Here is a 21,080-nt window from a genome sequence, read left to right as displayed (position 1 = left end):
CACTATGATGTTGTCGAATTCAGAAGGCACACGGAACATTTTATGAGTTTCAGACGCCAGCTGTTATTCATGGCACTGGAGCTAAACAACAAGGAGTTGCCGCCGTCACTGCTGATCTTTCCATAGCCACTTAGTGGTCCAAACTGTTGCAGTTTTAGTCCTTTTCCCAATGGATTACCCTGACGAACACCTTGCAGAAAGCATCCGGACATGACGCTTGGTCGCCCCTTTCAACTATCTATGCCAAATGTAGCTTATGAAAGGTAGCTCTACAAGTGGCTATCTTGACCACCATGGAGCATGGTCACTTCTACTACTGTGCACCGCTGTTCCGCTACCAGAAGCTAAGCCCGTCAAGAAAACTTGTTTTACAGACGCATAGCAGCTGGAGTATCAACAGAGGCGGAAAAAGAGACAACCACAACAGCTGAGCGAGGTGGGTGCAGGCGGTGGCGTAGTCAAAAGCTTTTTGCAAGGGCTACGATTGTAGCCAAAAGCCTTTTTAAGAGAACATTATTCGCTTTTCAAGCGTAGGGCATGGAAAGGATTTAAATAAAATAACATTTCGATACCATACTATCACAAGCTACCTTCTGAAGGATACTTTTTCACTTTCCTATCGACTGTAGCATTTAGCGTTTGTATTGTTTTAGGAAATTCAATATGAATAAGCACCCAAAAGTTCTTAAACTAGAAACATACAATTTGCAAAAGGATCAACATTCGGGCCAAGTTATTAGCAATCGATAGTCATCGATTCCTTGGCGCCAAGCCTAGTTGCGAATTTTAAACCCCGCCATATAATCAGTTTCGCATTGTTTTCAGGTCCCATTCAGGAATATAAAGCCAGCGGGACTGGCATTCTATTCAAACAATATTTGCTCGTCGCGCGATAAGCATCAAAGCCTAGAAGATCCAAAGCGGCACAGTGATAGTGTGAAATTAGGCAAACAAAGTCTTGAAAAGTAAACAGATTTGGCTCCAGTGACTGTGTGAATATTTAAATTACCTAATTACAGACAGTAAGTGTCAATTGTGGCCATGTTATCTAGCTTAACCTTTTGCTGGGAATGTGCAATACAAAAATTGTGAAATAGGGGCTCAAAACATGAGAAATATGTTAGTAAAACACAAATAGATTGATTAAAAGATGAACAAATAGCTTATCAATTAAAATTGTTATGAAAACTCTTAAGATGATCTACTGAACTATTTGTGCAACCGAAAATCCATGATTTTCTTAATCCTAACCAGGCAGGGTGTTACTCATAATTGTTTTCGAGATTACAATTACTAGATCCCCGTAAAAACGTAATAAAATAATATAGTCCTGGGAACCACTGAAACCAGTGGGAACCACAATCACCGTAGGGGAGGCACAGAAGAGGTCAGGGATCGTGGGGCTTGAAAAATATTCCATTGGTAAATAAGACGTTACCAAAGAGCGAAAAACAAAACCATGGAACTTGTCTAGTCATTTCTATGGCACAGATTGAAGATTCCGCAGAAGACTAGAAAATTGTACAAACACACGCCGATCGATGGTACCTTTGAACCGAGCATGATAATGCCAAGTCGCTGATAAGGAGCAAATCCACTTTTCGAAACCGACTCCAACCGGTTTGTCCGTCCGCCTGAGCCTGGCATCGCGTCTCGATCGTCGGCAAAATAAGAGTATTAATACTGAACCATGTGCTATATGCGTCTATATAAATTACGAGATTCGACCTTAATCACTGATAACGACGGCTCCGATGTCCGTTATACCAGTTCGAGATGATCAGGGTGCAGATGGCCAAACCGGTTTCAGCCGGGTGATCCCATCCGAACAGGGTTTTCAATTAAAGATCTTACAAATTGTTTACCCCGCGCGTCGCTCCGATCACAACAACAGCCGTGAAGTGTCTGATTTGGTTTTTATTGGGTCAAAGGGTCAGCAAGGGCTCGTCTCTCGCTTCGCAATACTCCTCTTTCCCCGAGCCCACCGTCCTGCCTGGTCTTTCGAGGATGATTTACTTCAAGGCTGTTCTCCTCCCACTTCTTACAGAGCGTCCCTGTTGGTAAGGAAGTGATTGACACCTTTTTCTTGTAGGCAGTCATGTGTTCTGCAAGAAGATTCTATTAATAGCTGACAAAAAGGGGATAATAATCTTGCTAAGATAAGGCGTAGTTGACCATGATCCGTGATTTAGTTTTCACAGTGTGGTGCTAGTCCACCTGGCGATGAGCATCATTTTTATGTTGGCTTTTAGCATTGTTTACAAGATGGAGAAAATCAAGAGCATTTAAGTCATATTGGCCTCGATTGATGAATTCGTTGTTCAGCAAATCATATCCGTAACATAGGCCCCCTAATGGGTAAGTCCTCGACGGCGCTTTAGGGCAGTGGCCATGGCTCTAGCCTGCTCACTCTTGATCATGACTTCCTTGGGAACGATGGAGAACACTTCTGTTGGAAGGGCTCCTCAGGCAAAGTTCAGCTTCATTCACCATCAGGTAGCAATTGAGAAAGATCAGCAGCTCCTTCAAGTAGGCGGGGCACACATATTCCTTGTTTGACCGACATCGTAGAGGGAAACCGTAGTTAATATAAAAGTTAGAAATGGGTACAATATTTTAATTACTTGTATTCCAAACTATTTCTCGATAATGCATCGCAGGCCCCGTAAACCGCTTCAACCGAGGGAAATTATACATGCTGATTGCATCATCAGCAATCTTGGAGCACACAACACGTATCATTTTCATTTATATTAAAGTACTTAAAGCATAAAATAATTTAAAATTAATTTTTCATCTTTTGTAAGCAACTAATTGGCGTTATCGATAACTGTTATCGATAACATGCCGCCAATAGTATGACCAAATTTTTGTTTAAATATCCCATAATCTGGTTATTTCCATTTTTTGTTATAGTTACCTTTGATTAGTTATTAAGCACTTTGAACAAAATAAAAACATCTTAAAAGTAATTAAATTAAAACACTTAAAGGAACAGAACAAGTTAAGTTTTAACAAACGTTGCTTTATTAATGCGCAATTTTTAGGGATGAACATTTCATGACACTCACGCAAAGGTCATACTGACTTCTCAAATTTTTGCGACTTTGGGCTTAATTTATTCTAATTTAAGCTTTAATTCGGCTTAATTTGCTAATACGTTGTTTACGAAATGGCCACGCAGTTGGGCGAAAGCGCCGAGACGAGCCGTAGCCACAGCCGTTCACCTTGTCTGCGATGTGTAAGTGCGATTTGGCTGGCTTATCAGGACGCACATTTCCCCACCTGAGTTGAGACACCATAAACAAAAGCAGACGTTTTAACAACAAACTTATCTCTGCTCCTCTACTTACAGCCAGTTTAATCTCGCCGAGCAACCCGGAGAGCACGGACATGGATGGACAGGCAAGTCGCATTGTCCCCGATGGCGGCTACGGATGGATTGTTGTGGCCGCCGTGGCCCTGATCAATGTAGGTGGTCCTTGCTCCTTGTAGGAATCCTGTATTTAATATGCATCTCCTCCCACAGATGACCAACCAGTCCATTTTGTCGGTTTTTGGCCAGCTCTTCGTGGGCGAGTTGCAGAAACTGCAGGAGGACACATTCACGGCGGCCTTGATCACCAATCTGAACAGTTTGGCCCTCAACTTTTCCGGCCTCTTCATTGGGCCCGCCATCAAGAGCTTCAAGCCTAGGAATGTGGCCGCCACAGGCTGTGTCCTGGTCTCCCTGGGCCTGGCTCTTTGCGCCTTTGCCACCCAGAGCTGGCACTTTATTGTGGGCTACAGCTTCTTCGTGGGATTCGGCTTGGGCCTCATCTCGCCCTCCACCTTCATGGCGATCAACTCCTACTTCACCAGCAAGCGCGGACGCGCTGTGGGTGTTTCACTGGCAGGTGCTGGCCTGGGACAGGTGCTCATCCCTCACTTGGTGCGTTATCTCCTGGAGAACCACGGCTTTCGCTATGCAGTCCTGGCCATGTCATGCCTATCGCTACTTGGAGTGAGTGGAGAATATAATAATTTCTCTTAAGTCAAGACTTATAGCCTGCTTTCTTTACAGCTCATTGGCGCCGTATTCTTGAAGCCCCTTAATCCTCCCCCCAAGCACAATAATCGCAGACACATTCGACTCCTGGCCGAGCCTGATGGCGAAAAGACTCAATCCAGTCCCCTGCAAGTGGTGATTGTTCCTTCCAACCAAAACAAGAGCGAGGTTAGCCCACCAAAGACAGATACTGCGTGCAGCCGAATGGGACAGCGCCTGGTGCAGGCCATGGACCTGGAGCTGCTCAAGGATCTGGTCTTCTGGAGCATCATTGTGGGCATGGCCCTCGTCTACACCGCCACCATTAACTTCACCATGATCTTTCCGGGTTTTCTGGAGCACACAGCAAAGTTGAACAGCCAGTTGGTGGCCTTCTGCATGTCCGCGGTGGCAGGCGCCGATATCGTGTGCCGTCTGCTACTGCCTATCATCACAGATCAACTGAGAATCCCCTACCGTGTAGTGTTCCTGATCGGCATCGCTGGACTCTTTGTGGCGCGATGTGTGCTGGCCGAGAATCAAGCGCTTCCGGTGATCATCTCCATGTCGGTGCTAACAGGCATGATGAAGTCAGCCACCGTGATTAACAACAATCTTACCATATCGGCGCATTGTCGCTCGGAGAAGCTAGCTGGCGGATTGGGACTAAGCATGATGTCTAAGGGCGTCATCGTGATCACAGTGGGACAGCTGCTGGGATGGGTGCGAGACTATGCCGACTCCTACGTCATCTGCCTGTACGTTCAGGGAGCTGTTCTGCTGCTGGTGGTTCTCGTTTGGACACCTGAGATCTTCTACCGCCACCGCAGACAGCGACGTGCCACCACCAAGTCCATGGAGACGCAATCTATGGACGCACCCGAAGAGGTGACCAAGCTCAATTCGTGAATCCGCTGACGTCACTGGTCTGGATAGTGGTTTAGGTGGGGAAGATCGGTATTGACTGTCATGTGATAGGCGGCAGAATGGCTTCCTGGAGGAAGGCGTCTGGCCTCGCCGCAGTAGTTATCTGGGTTGTGACCAAGGACCAGTGTCAGGAACAGCACTATTTGTATGACTATGCATCCTAGGCTTAGGTTTTCGATTATTTATTACCATTTAGCCCGTAGAGACTTAACTTTTTGTACTGCCACAAGAGCCAAAATACAAATTAATCAAGTATCCGTATTACAAAAACCAAGTTTATTTGAATGAGACGAGTTTACAACTCCGCCGCTGATCGATCTTATTTGGGTAGGTTCAATATTTATGTGGAGGACGTGAAGCTGGGAGTGCTGGAGACGGCGGATGCGCCCGATTCTGTGTTGTAAAAGATGCGGCGCTCGATACCATCCTTGGTGATGATGCCAATGCGCACCACACCGCCGGAGCTGCCGTCATGGTAAATGGCGTGCTGGACAGCTGTGGGGAGAGATGGGAATGGGATTAGTATCTATGCAACAAAGGATCGTATGATTAGATGTTTTATGATTTTGCACCCACCCTTCTTGACAAACGCGACGCACTCCTCCAGCTGCATGTTGGGACGGTAGTGCTCCCTCACAAATCCGTAGATGAAGCTGGAGCCAGAGCCGCCGATGGTGCATGACTCTCGGGTGAGCATGCCGCCCAAGGGAATGCTGTACACCTGGCCACCGCGCTGTGCATCCCAGCCAGCCACAATGATGCCGGCGAGCAGGGACTCGCGATAGCTGTAGCAGTAGTTGCGGAACTCGGAGGCGGCCTCGAAGACCAGGGCCTCCTTGTTGGTCTGGTTCTCGTGGTAGTTCAGCGAGTAGGCCACAATGTCGGCGATCGCCTGGGTGTCGGCGGCGGATCCGCTGCGGCAGCAGTAGACCTTGTCCGTGATGCGGGTCAGCTTGTCGGTGACACGGTTGGCCACATAGGCGCCCGAGCTGGTGCGGGAGTCGGCCCCAATGACCACTCCGCCGTCGAACTCCACGGCCATGATGGTGGTCTGCAAAGCAGGAGGGGATTGCGCATACAGTAAGCTGTTCCAAGGGCTGCACTCTGCATACTTACGCCAGTGCTGACCGGCGTGTCGGTGAAATCGAAGTCGGGGAGCATTTTGAGCCTTAGATTTGTCACAATTCAATTTACAGTTGCTGTTTATTGAAATGAAAAGCCGCACGAAATGACTGGCTTGTTTTTGACAGTGCTGCGAGTCATGGAATCTTTTAGTGTTGGGCAGTGCTCCAAGCGAACTATCGATAACAGGAACACCTTGTAGCCCTGGTCTATAGAAAACTATCGCTATTGCACATGTTGAATTTGTTTTGATCGCGTTTTCAAACATTTCGTTTATTAAATTAAGTTTAAAATGGCCTATGTTGCATTGAGTGAGGCTGAAAAAACGTATATTCTACACGGCGTGGAGGTGAGCTACATGGATAGTTTTGTTTAGCACTTAAAATAACTCCTTTTTCAGGATGATTTCCGCTGCGATGGACGTTCTCGCCGGGATTACCGGCCCATGGAGCTGGAAACCGGACTGGTCAGCAATGCCAGTGGCTCTGCTCGCCTGCGCCTGGCAAACACAGACATCCTGGTGGGCGTGAAAACCGAGATTGATGTGCCCAATCCCCTCACTCCCGAGTTCGGCAAATTGGAGTTCTTTGTGGATTGGTAGGAAGCAACTGAATCTGAGGGAACTTAGAATAACCTCGAGATATATTTCAGCTCCGCCAATGCCACGCCAGAGTTTGAGGGTCGCGGAGGCTCGGATCTGGCCCAAGAACTGGTGCTCTCCCTGCAGAACGCCTACGAATCGCCTCTGGCCTTCGACTACCGCACCTTGTGCCTCATTCCGGGTCAGCAGTGCTGGAAGCTCTACATAGACATCCTGGTGAGGCTATCTCCCGACCTAGTTTTCCTATTTGACAATCTTCTCCCCTGTAGATTCTGGAGTGCGGTGGCAATCTGCATGACGCCGTCTCCTTGGCCGCCAAAGCAGCCTTGTTCAACACCAAGTTGCCCCGGGTGACGGCCACGCTGTTGGATGCCGGCATCACAGACCTCATCATATCCGACAATCCATACGACTGCACCCGCATCGGCATTGAGACTGTCCCGCTTTTGGTCACCGTTTGCAAGATCGGCGACTACAGCCTGGTGGATCCCTCGGCGGAGGAGGAGGTCTGCAGCACAGTCAGCGTAGTGGTTTCCGTTTCCATGCGCAATGGCGAGCCCTTCCTTTCGGGCACCCATTTAACGGGCGGTGGCGCTATGCACCGCGACACCATGCGCAACTGCCTCCAGCTGGGCTTGTCCATAGGCGAGCATCTGGACAAGCTGCTCATCAAAATGCTGAAGCAGGAGCAGGAGCGCGTCGGTCCCAAGCGGCCGCAGATTGTTGGGTTTCTCAAATAAAGCGCCTTTCGGTTATAATGAAAATGTACTGTTTACTCGAAATGACTCTGGCTCTGAGCTCAGTGGCTCTTAACAGGCTTATGGCTAAAAGCTATCTGGTGGCAGCTGCTACTCCTTGCGCTTCTTGGTCTGCCTGACAGCCGGAGCGGGCTTCTTCTCCTTGGGCTCGGGCTGTTTGCCCGTCAGCAAGGATGTCAGCATTTCGCTGATCTCGGGCATGTCATTGCCCATCTGTGAAGCGGAAAAATGTCTTGGAAATACTGCATTTCTATACAGGACTAATGGTTCTTACCTTGGGGAACTGCAGATTGTCGATCTCCTTCTTGGTCTCGGGATCGTTGATCATCTTGGGCAGCACCAGCATGAGGAGCAGGGGCAGCACCATCATCAGGACCATGGGGCTGAACAGGAAGTCGGTGATCTGCGGGTCAAAATTGGTTTAGGTAGTTATTCAGTAACCCAAGAAAAGGAGACTTTACTAACCTTCCACTGCTCCCTAGTCTGGAAATACTTGAAGGGCATCAGTGGCTTCACGCGAAGTGGATAGGGCACCTGCATGATTTGCGCCGGCTGGACAAAGTTCACTTTGCGGGCGCGGAACTTTCCCTTGGGATTGATCTCGACGCGCACCTGGTAGAGGGGTTATATGGGTAATGTGTGATCCTTTCTAGCAAGGAGTTGATACTTACTGGCTCATAGAACACATCTGGGTGGTGGATATCCAGGATATAGCTGCCGGAGGGCACGCCGCTGATCATGAACTGGCCATCCTCGCGGACGAATCCCTTGAACTCGCCGTCGTTGATGGAGAGGGTGACCTCGGTCTGCCACTTGGGGGCATCCTTGTTCACCGGAGCACCTCGTCCTCCCTGGGCCGGTGGGTAAATGGAGTCGGGCGGGGAAACGCGTCCCTCGATTGTGTACAGGCCGGAGACCTCGTCCACCAGTTCATCCTGGCCAATGACAACTTCGCAGCTGGTCAGGGCGAGGAGCGCCGTGAAAATAAGTAACTTCAAGAACATTATTGGCCTCCAAGTTTTTTTTCTCCAATTTTCCAATTGTCAGCCGATAATGAGACCGTCCACGGGGTGGCGAAAAATCTCATACCAGGGCTGGACAGTTATCCCAAAAAATAGCAGCTGGCGGTAAATTCAAATTTGAAATAAAGAAAGAAATTTAAATAGTTAGCAATTAAGCAGCGTTAATAGATTCTGAAATAGAGACGACCGGCAGATATAAGTAAATTTCGCAATTCAAAAATCATACATGTTGGTTCCTCTTTGATAATGTTATTAAAATATGATTTTTAATTTTAATTTATTTTTGAAATAAAGACTATATTACTGGTCTATACATAATTACTCTCATCTTGTAAAACTGAAGAAAACGAACTCTAAATTCCAAAATAAAGTGATACAGTAGCCAGGCATATTTGATTTAAACAATCCTAAAAGTCTTAGGCAGATACAAAATCATTTTTGGAATACAAATAAACATTTAAAGCGAAACTTTCGCAAGTAAAATCGTTAACTAGGTCAAAATGGCTCCCTTTAATCGAAAACAAACAAAGGAAAAGACAGCCCATTCGGAAGGATCCTCGAATAAGGCACTCACTGAGGGGGCGAGCTCGTATCCTCCAGATCTCTACGACTGGGGAAGTGTGACCCAGGAACTCGAGGCCATAATGCAGAATCCTCCACAAAAAGGAGCCCCAAAAGTTCCAAGTATCCCACAGGGTAGAGCAACCAGACCCAAAAAGGTATTGATCAAACGTCTGCAAATCAAGATCCGAAGACTTAAGATTCAAGCCCGAAAGCTGATAAATAAGATAAATTCTGATAGCAAACTTCGCAATGATAATGATTCCAATCCAATGGTTGTTTAAATGAGTAATTTGTTTGTAATATTTATCATGGTGGAACCATTAAATAAAATTAAATAAAAGATTTGGAACCTATCAGAAAGCTAAAAACTACAAAAAAATACATTAAGATTTTTGAAGAAAAACTTTTTGTTTTTAGGAAATATTTGGTATATCTTTGTTATTGTTATTTGAAATATAAAAATGTTTTTTTCATTATTAATTCTTCATTCAGAATTCCTTATTATATATCTCACTTTAATATACAAACATGGGATAAAATTATGAAGTTCTAGAAAAGTTTTTTAAAATTTCCGAAAACCAGTTGCTCTGGCAGAGCTTTTCGCGGTTTGAACCATGGCTGGCTTCACTATCGATACAAGTCTGAAACCCTTGTGTTATTTGCCCCAGCTCTTTCCGAGCGCTATCCGCCGACTTTTTCAGTCGTTGGCGGCAATTCGTGGCGTTCGGTTTGCTGAGGAAAAGCGGTTGATTCGACGAGCAACAGAGCTACGCAGCTCGGAGTGATTTTCGAATATTGTTGACAGCGATTTTAGGTTAGTGCGTGCTTTGTCAAACGGGTTTTGAGTTATTCGCAATGAATGGCGATGGAGTTCTGCTGGGCGCAGGTGTGCCCACGAGGCACTGGGTGCCACATGCAATGTGCGATACAAGCAACCTGCAACAAGCGCCCCAAAAGTGATGTTCAGCTTGGGCCACAGCCCCAAGTTCGATCCCAAGTTCGATCCGAAGTTCTCCAGGTGCCATAAGCAGTGCTTGAGTGACTGATCCCCTAATCAGTCCATAGAAATTCCAAAGTTACTGCTGTGTTTTTGTTTCCATACCAGCCACTTGAACTGTGTCGCATGTACAGTGAAACCGGTTTCAGTATTTTTAATGATGCTGAGATCACAGATCCCCCTCCGCCTCGTCGGCCGCTCAGCCATCCCATTCATCCAAAACTTGCATAGATTTACTTTTTTCGCACACACATTTCAATGGCAAGACGCAATGCAAGTCTTCTAGTACAATGGCAGCGCTTAATTAATTGAGCAGCGCAGTAAAAATAATAAAATAGTGAGTGATGTCAAGCGTCGCGCCTGCGCAAAGCAGCCGAGGATGTGATGTAAACAAGTCGAGGCGGAAAAACAGTGAAAACAAAGCCAGAGGCGAACTATTCGGGGCTATATCTATATCTCGGGACGTGCCCTGGTCCCTTTGTAGGAATTGGCACACTCGCGGCCGCAAGTTCAGTGGCTTACGCAACTCGACGGCCGATAAATCAGCGGCGACACTCACTTTCTACGAGTGAACCTGCTCACACTTCGCTGCAGCACTTATTATAAATGACGACAGGTGGTACAGTTTTTGTTTTGGCCCCGCGACGATTTCCTCGATCTATGCCGCCTCTGATGTCATCTAATGGGGTTTTATGTGCATACCACGAATCAATATTCAAGTCGTTTAGGCCTGTTCTGGGCTCCATGACTGTGGCACACTTAACGCATTCCACTAAGTTTTACAGAGAACACCTGTTCGGATCTCAAGCAATTTATTTGCACTTAGCTCCGTGAGAGCTTGTTTTAAATGAATTTTTCAGAACTAAGAATTAATCTCCAATTTGCATAATGTTATAAGCGATTAGAGAAATGGCGGGTGTTATAGATACTATTTATATATTAGAAAAGAAAGAATATTCGAATATCAAAGATATATTTATTGAAAATATACAAATATGATGAGTAATTTCAGTTTATCTTTTCATTTTTTAATTTTAAATGCAAATAGTGGTTAATAAATACCCCTATCAATGTGATTTAATAATATTAATCAGGCTGAAAATGAAAAATTCATTACTAATTCTGGATAATATATTTTTGTTTTCCTTTTAAATGTAAACACCCCTATCAACATGTCCCACTAATTTTATCACGCTGAACGGTAATCAAAAACTAATGATCTATCGCCCGATTAAACATTCATTTGTGAGCCCTCTTCGACACATGCCAATCAATTCGGTAGGGCAAATGTTGATCAATCTTTTTCCGTATGCATGGAACCGTCAGGGAAATGAACCACCAACCCCATTGGATTTTTTGCCCTGAAAGGTTTGCTGGCTGGGTGGAAGGACGTAGAACTTGGATACCTGGAACTGCGCACAAAGGGCCAGTTGTTAACCCAGTTTACACAGGTTCTGGCACGCGATGTCCGGCTAAGATTGCTGCACCGCAAGGCGGTCACCAGTCCACCTTGACCAAAGCCCCCTGCCCTAGGGCCCACCGCCCCTTTGAACTCTTTGGACGGGGTCAAAGGCCAATTGTTGTTGGCGTGTGCTTCGAAATTACCCAGAAATAGCCCGGCCAACAGACCTAATGGTAAACCCAATGATGAAGCGAAAAAGGCCTATTCCTTGGGCTGATTGCTCTATAAACTAGGACCAAGCACAGTCGAGTGCAATCTTATCAGGCGTTGTCCAATTATGAGAACTTTGCGCAACCCTATGGAGTGGGTGACTCGGCAAACCCTGCGCCAAACAACCTCAAGTGGTGGGCATAGCCATCGCGATCCCAGGAGAGCGATCGCTTACCTCCGGGCTGCGATCTACATACCTTTCGCATTGATCGAAGCAATTAGAGTTGGGCTGTCAAATACGAATACATGCATTATAACGAGTGGATATTTCGTGTGGAGCCACGCCGACAGCATTCAAATCGCGATTATTTTCTGTACGAGTTTCAAAACTGGCTTTTTAGCAAGGGCATGAGACAAGCTCTATGTGTGCAAGCCGTACGGTGACTATATACGATGTATGGAACACACATAGCCCGCGAAATAGCCATGTTAGAGTCAAGTGCTCGGCCCGGTCCCACATAATGGCTCATTGTTGTTGTGGAAAAGTCGCCAAGCTAATCATATTGTCTCACGTTCGAAGACAAAAGCCGATCCCCAGGGGAGTCGTCGCGGTTATATGGGGGCCGTTGGCTATATGGCTGCGAGCCGCGAAACACTTATTAATGTGCCAAGAATTTAATGGAAAGCATTTAACGACGGTGAAATTTTTCGGTTTTCACTTTGCCTTCTGCGGAGTGCGAACTGCCAGATACATGTGTAGGTACAGATACAGATACAGATGCCTCGGTGAAGGTCTGGGTGAATGCTTTTTAGATAAATCACTCACAATCAATAACTTTGACTTTCAAGGTCTTGGCAAGCGCGAACACCCATTGTGCGGTTCTTGAAAGACCAAATGGCCGGAGGTCCAAAGATCAGCTGCCAAAATAAGGTCCAAACAATGAGTCGAGCCGCGCTTTAATTAGCATTTTGCTGCCACTTCAAAGAAAGGCAAATGGATTAAAAAACACACAGGCGCCACAAGCCGCTCAAGGTTAATCGTAACTGCTTTCAAATTCAAGTTCAATTCGAATTCTTGACACGGAGCGGGAGATATGCAGCGTACAAACCCAGACAGGCTGGAGATACAGATACAACCCGTGAGGTTGTTGTCGATGAATCACAGCCGTCGTCTGTATTCCCACCGCACATGGGAAAGTCCCAGGCCCATAATGTATTCTGCCCACTCACTTCCCCATTGATCTTGATCTTGACTCTGGGATTGGGCGATCGCAACGAAAGCAAAAGTCATCAGCTTCTGACTCACCAGGGAACTGACCTCGCTAATGTTTTCCTAGCCTGCGAATAAAAACGATTCGGCGGCGAGTGAAAAGCAGCGCCCATATAACCCCGTAAATCCCCCTGAGTACCGCGAAAATTAATCAAGCGATTTGCCTAAATGAAGTACAAGCTAAACGTTAATTTACGGCCCCGAGCAATTAGTTTAACTAGCCATTAGCCCGATTTATAGGCGTATGCGTTATATGTATCTGCAGTTATTACGAATAATACGCATACGCAGCGAGGCCTGACGACCCATGATATTCCCCAGTGATAAGCACTGAGTGCCCGGCAAACTGAAAGCTAAACGGTGTTAAGCGATACGACTATATAGGGCCATATCGGGGCACACAATCTCGACCCGTATCGGGAGCATATTGGTAATTAAATGGCTGCAGCGTGATTTAGTGGAACGAATTTAGCAGTCTGGGAACTAAGTTATTGGGTAGAGGTATACTACTTTCAGAAAATTGAAATGTTAAGATATGGGCCTTGAACTTTTGAAGGCATTTTAATAGCCAAATTGACCACAAAGAGTTCAAAAACTCCAACACTAGTTATAAACAGTTTACATTAATCTATACTTAGGTGATACTTAGCAGTCAAAATAATATTAAAAAGGTTATTCTAATGATACATGAATATAAGTTTAGTAGTTTTAGGAAAACTTACTAAGTAATAGAACACCGTAACATGCCGAACCACCCAGGGTACTTGAAGCACCCACCTATTCATCACATTTAGATACTTCGATCGCTATCAGATATGTAGATGCGCAGATACCTCCGCAATTCGTTGTTTGCCCGTTCGCTGGAAACGCGCCCCCGATAAGCGGGGGAGCAATTATTTATGCCATGGTAATTAAACAGACGACAGAAGATGGAAATGACGAATCTGACGAGGGCGAGGGCGAGGGCTCCTATAGATAGTTAGTTTGTCTCGTCTGACACGAGGTAGCAGGGGGGATCGGGAGCGGAAGCCGGGACACGCTTCGCTACTGATCACTCAATTCCCATTCGATACCAAGAGCAACTCTAACCGGCTCTGTCTGCTCGACAGGTGCTCCACGATTCCACGATGACGATGACGCGGCCGCTGACGAAGCGGAGTTGGCTGGCGCTGCTCATGGCCCTGCTGCTGGCCCTGGTCACCTGGCCAAATCCCGGCCAGAGTCTGCCACAGGGTGCTCCTGAAACGGTGTGCGACACCATGCTGCCGTTCCACTCCGGTGGCAGTATCCTGCCCCAGAACAGTGTCTCGCCCTTCAGCGTGGAGACCTCCTCCTCCACCCTTGGCCAGGGTCAGACGCTCCGCGTGGACCTCACCGGAGTGCCGGCTGGCCTGACCTTCGGCGGCTACATGATCCAGGCTCGTAATCGCAACCCACCCCACCAGATCGTCGGACAGTTTGGACCTGCCCGCGATGGCACCATCAAGCTGATGAACTGCGAGAACTCCGTGAACAACTCGGCCACCCACAGCAATGCCGGGCCCAAGCAGCAGGTCCTCCTGGAGTGGCAGTCGCCGGTGGACTTCCTCGGCCAGGTGGTCTTCAAGTGAGTCACCGGGGGGGTGTCTCTGTGATCTGTGATCTATAATTTGTATACCCCACAGCGCCACCATTGCCCAGAGCTACAATGAATTCTGGGTGGGAGTGCCCTCGCAGCCCGTTCAGATCGTGCGTCGGGATGTGTCCGGTCCACCACTGCCCACCCAGGGTCCTTCTGTCCCCCTGGGAACCACGCGTGCCCCCTATGTCCCGCCCAGCTATGTGGCACCCAGCAACGTGGCCGCTGAGGTCTCCGATCCCATCTACAATGGTTGCGGTCAGAGCAAGAACTGCTTTGGGTTCCCCGATGGTTGCGTGGCCACCAAGACCTGCACCTCCATCACCGTGGTCACCGTGAGGGGAGATGTCTTCGAGTTCGAGATTCAGTCCGGCAAGGGTGAGTCCTGGTTATCTTCTCTCCTTGTAAATACACTCATAGTCATTCAAGGAAAAAACAATTTAACAAAAAAATATCAGAATAGAGTGAGAAAATATATTAAAGATTCAAAAATCTAGACTACTTACTTCAATCATTATTTAAAGGTCATTATTTTATAGCAATAAACTAATTTCAAGGAAGTTTCTTCTCAGTCGTTATTAAAGATCATTATTTAATAGCAAAAAACAAATTTCAAGAAATTTCGAATCGGTAAAGAGTTTCAAATTCTCAAGTTAAGAAAATCGAGAAGAAAAATTCTCTAATGGATATAATAAAAGACTTGACTTTTTTCCATTATCAACTTTTCTGAGTGATGTGCTCCGTTTTCCAGGAACCAATGCGGCTTATGTGGCCGTGGGTCTTTCCGATGACGCCAAGATGGGTGACGACCTGACCACCGAGTGTGTGCCGGAGAATGGAAGGGTCAGCCTGTACTCCTCCCTGACTTCGGCCTCTCCCTACTCAGCCGTGAGATCCAGTGTGGTAAGCTTGGAGTAACTGAATCCTAATCCTACCTTTATGATAAATATGTATACCCTTTGTAGAGCCAGAACTCCGCCCGCCTGCTGGACGCCTCGATTGTGGATGGCGTGATCTACTGCCGGGTGCAAAGGGATGCGGTGACCAATGTGCAGGGACGGACCTTCGACCTGCGCAACGGCAAGTACCACCTGTTGGTGGCCTCGGGCAGCAGCCTCAAGGAGAACAGCGTGGGCTACCACGACATCGGCCGCCTGCCCTCGGCGCAGGCCATCAATCTGGCGGAGGTGCAGGATCTGGGCGGATCCAGCAGGCTGCTGGTGCAGCTCCACGGAGCCTTCATGATCGCCGCCTGGATCGGCACCACCTCGCTGGGCATCATCTTCGCGCGCTACTTCAAGCAGACGTGGGTGGGCAGCCAGAGCTGCGGCAAGGATCAGTGGTTCGCCTGGCATCGCCTGCTCATGGTCACCACCTGGTCGCTCACGGTGGCCGCCTACGTGCTCATCTGGGTGGAGCTGAAGCGGGCGGTGTGGCATGCCCACTCGATCATCGGCCTGATCACAGTGATCCTGTGCTTCATCCAGCCCATTGGCGCCCTGTTCCGACCGGGACCGAATGATAAGAAGCGACCGTACTTCAACTGGGGTCATTGGCTGGGCGGTAACCTGGCCCACATCCTGGGAAGTATGTTGGGGGCCGAAGGTCACAGCAATAGGTATTCAACCAATCTTTCCCACAGTTGTCACCATCTTCTTCTCCGTAAAACTGCCCAAGGCCGAGCTGCCCGAGTGGATGGACTGGATCCTGGTCAGCTTCGTGGTGGTGCACGTGCTGGTCCACCTGATATTCTCCGTAAGTGAACCCATACCCGGTGCTTAGTCTGGGCTGGCTTTACCCCTCTCATGCGACCCCCAAATGTACAAAGAGTAGACCCTGCATCGCCTGCCTGTACAGTGGTTCTTCTTGTGTCCCTAAATATTCATTCATTCGGTACTAATTCATCCGTCACCCATCATCCCCTCGAGAGCTATTGGCTACGTCCCTTAATATCCAGATCGGACTGTGTTTCAATCATTGGCAGATCGCGGGAATGGCCTCGGAGCGCCATCAGAGCCAGCGGGCGAACACCTTCCAAATGGGCGACCTGTCGCATCATCAGCAGCATGCCATGCGGAATGGCATGAGCATGGAGCGGAAGATGGATGCTCCGGTGGGTATTACTTAAGATGATCCCCTACTTCTTTGTAATACTTGGCTTTCCCGTTTTTCAGTACGGCAGCATGCGCAAGGGACTGCTGGGAGTCTACGGAGTGGTGCTGTTTCTCTTCGTGGTGGTGCTGATCCTGCTAGTGGTGCTGGCACCCATCGAGCAGTTCCTGGGCAAGTCCTAGGCGCCCTGGGATGTCTTTTAACCTGTCCCCTCCCAATACTCGTATCAGTTTTATGTGCTCATTGTTTAACCCCCTTCCGCCCACGGCTCTGCCCTGCCCTCCGCACCCCATCCCCCTGATCCCAGGCCCATGCCCCTGCAGCGTTGTGTTGTTAAGTGTAATTAGAAGCAAGTGTAACCTGGGGCGGAGCGTTCAGTACATGTTATATAATTTATTATTAATAAAATAAAACAAGCCAACATAAATGCAGTGTTTTGTTTCTTTGCTGCTCTGATCTTTGTTTTTTCCATCTTTCTGCTGCGCTACATGCATATCTATATGTTTACCGGTAGTATGTGGATCTATATCTGGTGCTGGGGCGTGCTGCTCGATCGGATTGCGTGGGATCTCCTATGTTTAGTGTGTAGTTGTATAAAACCTTTACTCTCTTAACTCTGCAGCTAGACATTATCATTATCTTTAGATATAGGTATAGGCATTATGTATATGTATGTTTGTATGTGGTGTGTATGCTTTTCGCTTGCGCCGCTTAATTAAAGTACGTAAATTATAGGTAACTCTACATTTTCTCAAATATTAATGCGTTAACTAAACCCAATCGAACGAAACTGCCTTAACGTAACGAGCGGAATCATCGCTCCTCCAGAATGACCGTCTCCTGCGGATAGAGCTTGAGCGTCTCCAGTGTTTGGCTACTCTCGATGGCCGTGAGATCGCGACGCGGCCAGCTGCTGAGCAGTTTGTACTCCTCGATGAGGAAGCCATTGGCCGTCACAAAGTTGAGCAGATCCTGGTGAAAGCGGATATTTAGAAGGTGTTTCAAATGCTATTGAGTGGTGGCAACCTACCTGCAGGTTGTTCTTGGTAAAGAAGCGACGCTCCAGAAAATCGCCTGTGGGCTTGCGCACACGGATCTTGGAAGTGCCCGCCTCCTGCTCGGACGGCTCTTGAGGTAGGGATTGTTGAGCCTGCGGAGGAGGAGTTACTGTTTACCAACCTGCTCTGGTTTCAAAACCATCGCTACTCACAACTAATCTAATGGACTCGCGCCTAGCGTCTTCCTCTAGGCGCTCCGACTCTATGCGCTTCCGCTCGGCCAACTGGGCCGCCTCTTTCTGGCGTTTGGCCGCATCCTTGGCCATGTCGGCTTCCAGGGTTTCCTGGTAGGCCATGTCCTGCTCGGCTTTCACCTGATCCCGGGCCGCTCGTTCGTCCTCCTGCCGTATTTCCACCTGCAGCTGCTCCTCGAACATTTCGCAGGTTTCTATGAGCCTCGTCAGCAAATCATCCAGGCCAATGTTCCCTGAATGAGTATTATAAAATGTTACATAAGACAGTACTTACTGGGATTTCTAAGAAATCTACCATGAATCACAGATAGAACCTCACAGTTGCTGCCCAACTGGCGGCTCTTTCCCACCAGCATGATGGCCGGCAGCTTGTCCAGCTTGATGTTCCTGGCCGTCAGGGAGGCGTTGCTACTTATGCAAGCCGTCAGCGAGGATAGAAACCTGCAGCAGAAATGATCAGTAATATTAACCAGGAGGATTATAATCCTAACTTACATGTCCTTGTTGCTCTCGTAGGTCATATCCCAGCCATACAGAACAAACTTCTCCTTGAAGGTTTGGATTATGCTCTCGTGCTTCATCAGTTGATCACAGAAAACGTTGATGAGAATGCTCTTGCCGTGATGCAAGTAAATAGCCAGTAACTTGCGCTGATAAATAAAAAGAACGTAAATTATAATAAATAAAATAAGAAAGGGGATTTACGGATAGTTACCTCCTTGGCGGATCTAAGGCAGGCCAGCTGCTTGGCGCTCTCCAGGCTGCCCACAAAGAAGTCTGGACACGGCTCCCCGTAGCGAGCTTTGTAGTTCTCCACAAACTGCGTGGAGCCACTGGTCTCATCGTCCGTATTGTTTGGTACTGCAAAAGCAATAAAAATTTAAAAACTTCAGAATGAATATGTTAAAACAATCCTTACTTAAGTGCCTATTGAGTGGCTGAGCTGGTGGCGAGTCGGTGAAAATGTACTCGGCGTTATTGAAGTCCGTGGCGTCCTCAAATTCATCAGCCGAACTTTCGCTGTCCACGGTCACAACATCGAATGCATTGTGCTGGTTGGAATTCTGGGCAGGACGTGCTGTGCTGCGAACGGCGAACCTGTGCGACAGCTCTATACCAGATTGCTGTAGAAAACGGATCAATACTTAGCCCTAAGTAGACTCAAGGTATAACCATTAAGACCTACCGCCAGAGTGGTGTCGTTGTTGCAACCATTGGGCCAGCCGGTCCACTCCTGATGACGCACAGGTATGCTCTTTATATCGCTCACGTTCATCTTCAGCTCCTGCATGGTTGTGCGTCCCGGCATGCTGAGAGTTAGTGGGCTGTCCGACTCGAACTGAATGAGGAGGGTGAAGGTCTTGTCCACTCTCTGCGTCACCTCATCCCTGCAAGAGTTTATTTAGTAGCAGTTCTTAGGGATCTTTAGCTTAAACTTACTGCTCGGTGTCCATGAAACCGTCGTCGGTGAGGTCCACGAGGATTAGCTCATTTTCCGCCGCCAGATCAAGGTTGCAGATTCGAGTGCCCAGCTGCTGGGCCTCGCTGGCCTTGGAGGGCGGCCATCCGTTGATGGCTTGCCTGCACACCGGCACGCTGGTCTTCTCGAAGATTTTTCGCTTGAGTTGCTCTTAAATGAGAATCAGTCGTTTAGTCGAGGCGCCGAGCTTGTGGATCCAGCGATAATCCTTACCAACAGTGGCCTCCGCGGGCAAGCGGATCTGGTAGAGCTGCTGGTTGAAGTGGATGTTGAAGGCGATCACGTTCTGGTTGTTGTTCTGGCTGGTCGCTGGATCCAGGTTAATGCTGGACGTCAGCTGGGCTAGCAATTGTGACGCTATAGTAGATACGTTTCAAGTCAAGGCACAAAAGCGGCGCAATCACGTTCAACTCACTGGGAAATCTCTGCTGGAGGTGCGGATTGTTGAGATTGATGTTCTGGTTCTGGTGGTGTAAGGCGGCCGCGAAGAAACCCGAAGCATTCGATGTCCCGGGCAGCTCATCGTAGCCGGGCGGACGGAAGCCGTTGGTGCTCTCCACAGGATGACGCGCTGGCGCCTCCGGCTGCTGTATAGGATGGGGATGGACATGGGCCAGTGGGGCATCATCTTGGGGCATCACCCGTCTCAGGGCTTCCTGTGAGGAACCAGGGAGAACAACGCAATTAGGACCACGCATGTGCGGAGATGGGGGGACGACCAGGCGAACAAAGGACCTGCACACTCACCATCAGGTTCCAGTCGGCGGCCTCCAGGTGGGAGAAGGCCTCGCCCACGTCGTCGATGCCCGTGATGTTCTGCGGAAGGGCCAAAAGCATACATTTTATTTAGTAGCCCGACATTAGAATTATCTGCCAAAGTCACCCACACCAGAAAGAAGAAAAAACGCACACGCATCGCAATGTGCGCAGCGAAATTGAAAGAGTTTCGCCTGCTGGGCGACGGATGGGATTACCTGAAAACTGGCCAGTGCCTCTTCTTTGTTCTCCGACATTGGAACGCTTGTGCTGGTCTCTATTTAGCCGATAAACTGTGCCTCGAAACTCTACCGATTTTCACTACAAAAAATTACACAAAGAAAAAAAAGTTGACATGTCAGTGTGGCCAGGCGAGTCTGGGCGATTTAAGCGGTGTAGTGCGAGCTCTGTTAACGGCACTTTAGATTAAATTTGATCTCTCCGTTTGTGTATTTTTTTATCTTTTTATTTGTTTTTAATTTTATTTTTAAGAAAATGTTGAATTTTGACGACAAATAAGACACTGGCAAGCCGGATGGGAACGTTATTCCATTTTTATTAGTTACATTGAGTGCTGTTAACCACTAGTAGTCAGGTTAAATTCTAACTAAAAAAAGGACAAAACTTAATTTTTAATTATTATTTTAATTAAAAACCAGTTCATTTAATTCTCCATATGTATATTATTATTAAAAAAATTGGTTCGTTGCGGCACTATAAAATAAACGCTGTTAACCGTTTGCAAACATGTTAAATTCAAGCTGAATGGAGTCAAATTTACTTGTTCATTTGAAGCGACCACATAATAATACCATAATAATACGACCACATCCTAATATAAATAAGTGCCAATTTATTCTATGTCCAAAATAACGTTGTAATTTACAAAAAAAAAAAATATAAACGCTTGCCCTGTTAACAGCACCCAAAATTAAATGATCTCTGTTAACCGTTTCCCGCCA

General features: G+C 47.6%; 6 protein-coding genes and 2 long non-coding RNA genes across 11 annotated transcripts; 3 read left to right on the top strand and 5 right to left on the bottom strand.

Annotated features, from left to right (window-relative positions):
- Positions 1 to 825: 825 nt before the first annotated feature.
- Positions 826 to 5,224, top strand: LOC108036540 (monocarboxylate transporter 13). Of its 2 annotated transcripts, none has more exons than XM_044092563.2 (4): positions 826 to 1,022; positions 3,356 to 3,471; positions 3,530 to 4,003; positions 4,064 to 5,224. In XM_044092563.2, the coding sequence occupies exons 2-4, from the start codon at positions 3,394 to 3,396 to the stop codon at positions 4,934 to 4,936; spliced, it is 1,425 nt and encodes a 474-aa protein (XP_043948498.1). In that variant the 5' UTR covers positions 826 to 1,022; positions 3,356 to 3,393; the 3' UTR covers positions 4,937 to 5,224. The 2 variants fall into 2 exon arrangements, with proteins under 2 accessions (XP_043948498.1, XP_043948495.1); XM_044092560.2 differs by lacking the exon at positions 826 to 1,022 and adding an exon at positions 3,060 to 3,241.
- LOC122818214 (uncharacterized) lies at positions 1,885 to 2,891 on the bottom strand. Its single transcript, XR_006367711.2, has 2 exons — positions 2,625 to 2,891; positions 1,885 to 2,550 (listed from the first exon to the last, which is right to left on the bottom strand). It is a non-coding gene; the product is annotated as an uncharacterized LOC122818214 (long non-coding RNA).
- Positions 3,005 to 3,500, bottom strand: LOC127011087 (uncharacterized). The gene is made up of 2 exons (XR_007764141.1): positions 3,354 to 3,500; positions 3,005 to 3,285 (listed from the first exon to the last, which is right to left on the bottom strand). It is a non-coding gene; the product is annotated as an uncharacterized LOC127011087 (long non-coding RNA).
- Positions 5,208 to 6,237, bottom strand: LOC108036538 (proteasome subunit beta type-6). The gene is made up of 3 exons (XM_017112762.3): positions 6,071 to 6,237; positions 5,531 to 6,005; positions 5,208 to 5,449 (listed from the first exon to the last, which is right to left on the bottom strand). The coding sequence occupies exons 1-3, from the start codon at positions 6,113 to 6,115 to the stop codon at positions 5,295 to 5,297; spliced, it is 675 nt and encodes a 224-aa protein (XP_016968251.1). The 5' UTR covers positions 6,116 to 6,237; the 3' UTR covers positions 5,208 to 5,294.
- A 32-nt stretch (positions 6,238 to 6,269) lies between these two features.
- Positions 6,270 to 7,441, top strand: LOC108036536 (exosome complex exonuclease RRP42). The gene is made up of 4 exons (XM_017112760.3): positions 6,270 to 6,425; positions 6,477 to 6,673; positions 6,728 to 6,893; positions 6,947 to 7,441. Exons 1-4 carry the CDS (start codon positions 6,369 to 6,371, stop codon positions 7,415 to 7,417), a joined length of 891 nt encoding a protein of 296 aa, XP_016968249.1. The 5' UTR covers positions 6,270 to 6,368; the 3' UTR covers positions 7,418 to 7,441.
- LOC108036537 (ER membrane protein complex subunit 7 homolog) lies at positions 7,430 to 8,503 on the bottom strand. The gene is made up of 4 exons (XM_017112761.2): positions 8,107 to 8,503; positions 7,901 to 8,047; positions 7,710 to 7,838; positions 7,430 to 7,648 (listed from the first exon to the last, which is right to left on the bottom strand). The coding sequence occupies exons 1-4, from the start codon at positions 8,437 to 8,439 to the stop codon at positions 7,526 to 7,528; spliced, it is 732 nt and encodes a 243-aa protein (XP_016968250.1). The 5' UTR covers positions 8,440 to 8,503; the 3' UTR covers positions 7,430 to 7,525.
- Positions 8,504 to 9,697: 1,194 nt separating this feature from the next.
- On the top strand, positions 9,698 to 17,057 carry LOC108036521 (putative ferric-chelate reductase 1 homolog). Of its 2 annotated transcripts, none has more exons than XM_017112732.3 (8): positions 9,698 to 9,835; positions 14,010 to 14,506; positions 14,565 to 14,896; positions 15,270 to 15,421; positions 15,484 to 16,105; positions 16,161 to 16,273; positions 16,503 to 16,631; positions 16,693 to 17,057. In XM_017112732.3, the coding sequence occupies exons 2-8, from the start codon at positions 14,028 to 14,030 to the stop codon at positions 16,810 to 16,812; spliced, it is 1,947 nt and encodes a 648-aa protein (XP_016968221.1). In that variant the 5' UTR covers positions 9,698 to 9,835; positions 14,010 to 14,027; the 3' UTR covers positions 16,813 to 17,057. The 2 variants fall into 2 exon arrangements, with proteins under 2 accessions (XP_016968221.1, XP_016968220.1); XM_017112731.3 differs by having other exon boundaries at positions 16,476 to 16,631.
- LOC108036520 (FAS-associated factor 1) lies at positions 17,004 to 20,617 on the bottom strand. Of its 2 annotated transcripts, none has more exons than XM_017112729.3 (13): positions 20,337 to 20,617; positions 20,110 to 20,178; positions 19,778 to 20,018; positions 19,576 to 19,704; positions 19,323 to 19,512; positions 19,069 to 19,270; positions 18,802 to 19,006; positions 18,598 to 18,743; positions 18,378 to 18,532; positions 18,178 to 18,323; positions 17,841 to 18,115; positions 17,661 to 17,780; positions 17,004 to 17,602 (listed from the first exon to the last, which is right to left on the bottom strand). In XM_017112729.3, the coding sequence occupies exons 1-13, from the start codon at positions 20,373 to 20,375 to the stop codon at positions 17,444 to 17,446; spliced, it is 2,076 nt and encodes a 691-aa protein (XP_016968218.1). In that variant the 5' UTR covers positions 20,376 to 20,617; the 3' UTR covers positions 17,004 to 17,443. The 2 variants fall into 2 exon arrangements, with proteins under 2 accessions (XP_016968218.1, XP_016968217.1); XM_017112728.3 differs by having other exon boundaries at positions 19,576 to 19,719; positions 20,337 to 20,614.
- Between the last annotated feature and the right edge of the window lie 463 nt (positions 20,618 to 21,080).

The sequence above is a fragment of the Drosophila biarmipes genome, chromosome 2R (assembly GCF_025231255.1).
Source record: "Drosophila biarmipes strain raj3 chromosome 2R, RU_DBia_V1.1, whole genome shotgun sequence".
NCBI lineage: Eukaryota > Metazoa > Arthropoda > Insecta > Diptera > Drosophilidae > Drosophila > Drosophila biarmipes.
The sequence above is the reverse complement of the archived record's forward strand: the minus strand, read 5'-3'. Positions and strand labels throughout refer to the sequence as shown.

Coding starts and splice junctions, on each gene's coding strand:
- LOC108036540 (XM_044092560.2), top strand. Junction 3,472..3,529: donor CCGCCGTGGCCCTGATCAAT/GTAGGTGGTCCT, acceptor CTCCTCCCACAG/ATGACCAACCAGTCCATTTT. Junction 4,004..4,063: donor CATGCCTATCGCTACTTGGA/GTGAGTGGAGAA, acceptor CTTTCTTTACAG/CTCATTGGCGCCGTATTCTT.
- LOC108036538 (XM_017112762.3), bottom strand. CDS start 6,115: ATGCTCCCCGACTTCGATTTCACCGACACGCCGGTCAGCACTGGC. Junction 6,006..6,070: donor ACACGCCGGTCAGCACTGGC/GTAAGTATGCAG, acceptor CCTGCTTTGCAG/ACCACCATCATGGCCGTGGA. Junction 5,450..5,530: donor CGTCGCGTTTGTCAAGAAGG/GTGGGTGCAAAA, acceptor CTCTCCCCACAG/CTGTCCAGCACGCCATTTAC.
- LOC108036536 (XM_017112760.3), top strand. CDS start 6,369: ATGGCCTATGTTGCATTGAGTGAGGCTGAAAAAACGTATATTCTACAC. Junction 6,426..6,476: donor ATATTCTACACGGCGTGGAG/GTGAGCTACATG, acceptor CTCCTTTTTCAG/GATGATTTCCGCTGCGATGG. Junction 6,674..6,727: donor TTGGAGTTCTTTGTGGATTG/GTAGGAAGCAAC, acceptor GATATATTTCAG/CTCCGCCAATGCCACGCCAG.
- LOC108036537 (XM_017112761.2), bottom strand. CDS start 8,439: ATGTTCTTGAAGTTACTTATTTTCACGGCGCTCCTCGCCCTGACCAGC. Junction 8,048..8,106: donor CAGATGTGTTCTATGAGCCA/GTAAGTATCAAC, acceptor CCCCTCTACCAG/GTGCGCGTCGAGATCAATCC. Junction 7,839..7,900: donor AGACTAGGGAGCAGTGGAAG/GTTAGTAAAGTC, acceptor TTTGACCCGCAG/ATCACCGACTTCCTGTTCAG.
- LOC108036521 (XM_017112731.3), top strand. CDS start 14,028: ATGACGATGACGCGGCCGCTGACGAAGCGGAGTTGGCTGGCGCTGCTC. Junction 15,422..15,483: donor CAGCCGTGAGATCCAGTGTG/GTAAGCTTGGAG, acceptor TACCCTTTGTAG/AGCCAGAACTCCGCCCGCCT. Junction 16,274..16,475: donor TGGTCCACCTGATATTCTCC/GTAAGTGAACCC, acceptor CTTAATATCCAG/ATCGGACTGTGTTTCAATCA.
- LOC108036520 (XM_017112728.3), bottom strand. CDS start 20,375: ATGTCGGAGAACAAAGAAGAGGCACTGGCCAGTTTTCAG. Junction 18,744..18,801: donor GCCACTCAATAGGCACTTAA/GTAAGGATTGTT, acceptor TTGCTTTTGCAG/TACCAAACAATACGGACGAT. Junction 17,781..17,840: donor GCGAGTCCATTAGATTAGTT/GTGAGTAGCGAT, acceptor CCTCCTCCGCAG/GCTCAACAATCCCTACCTCA.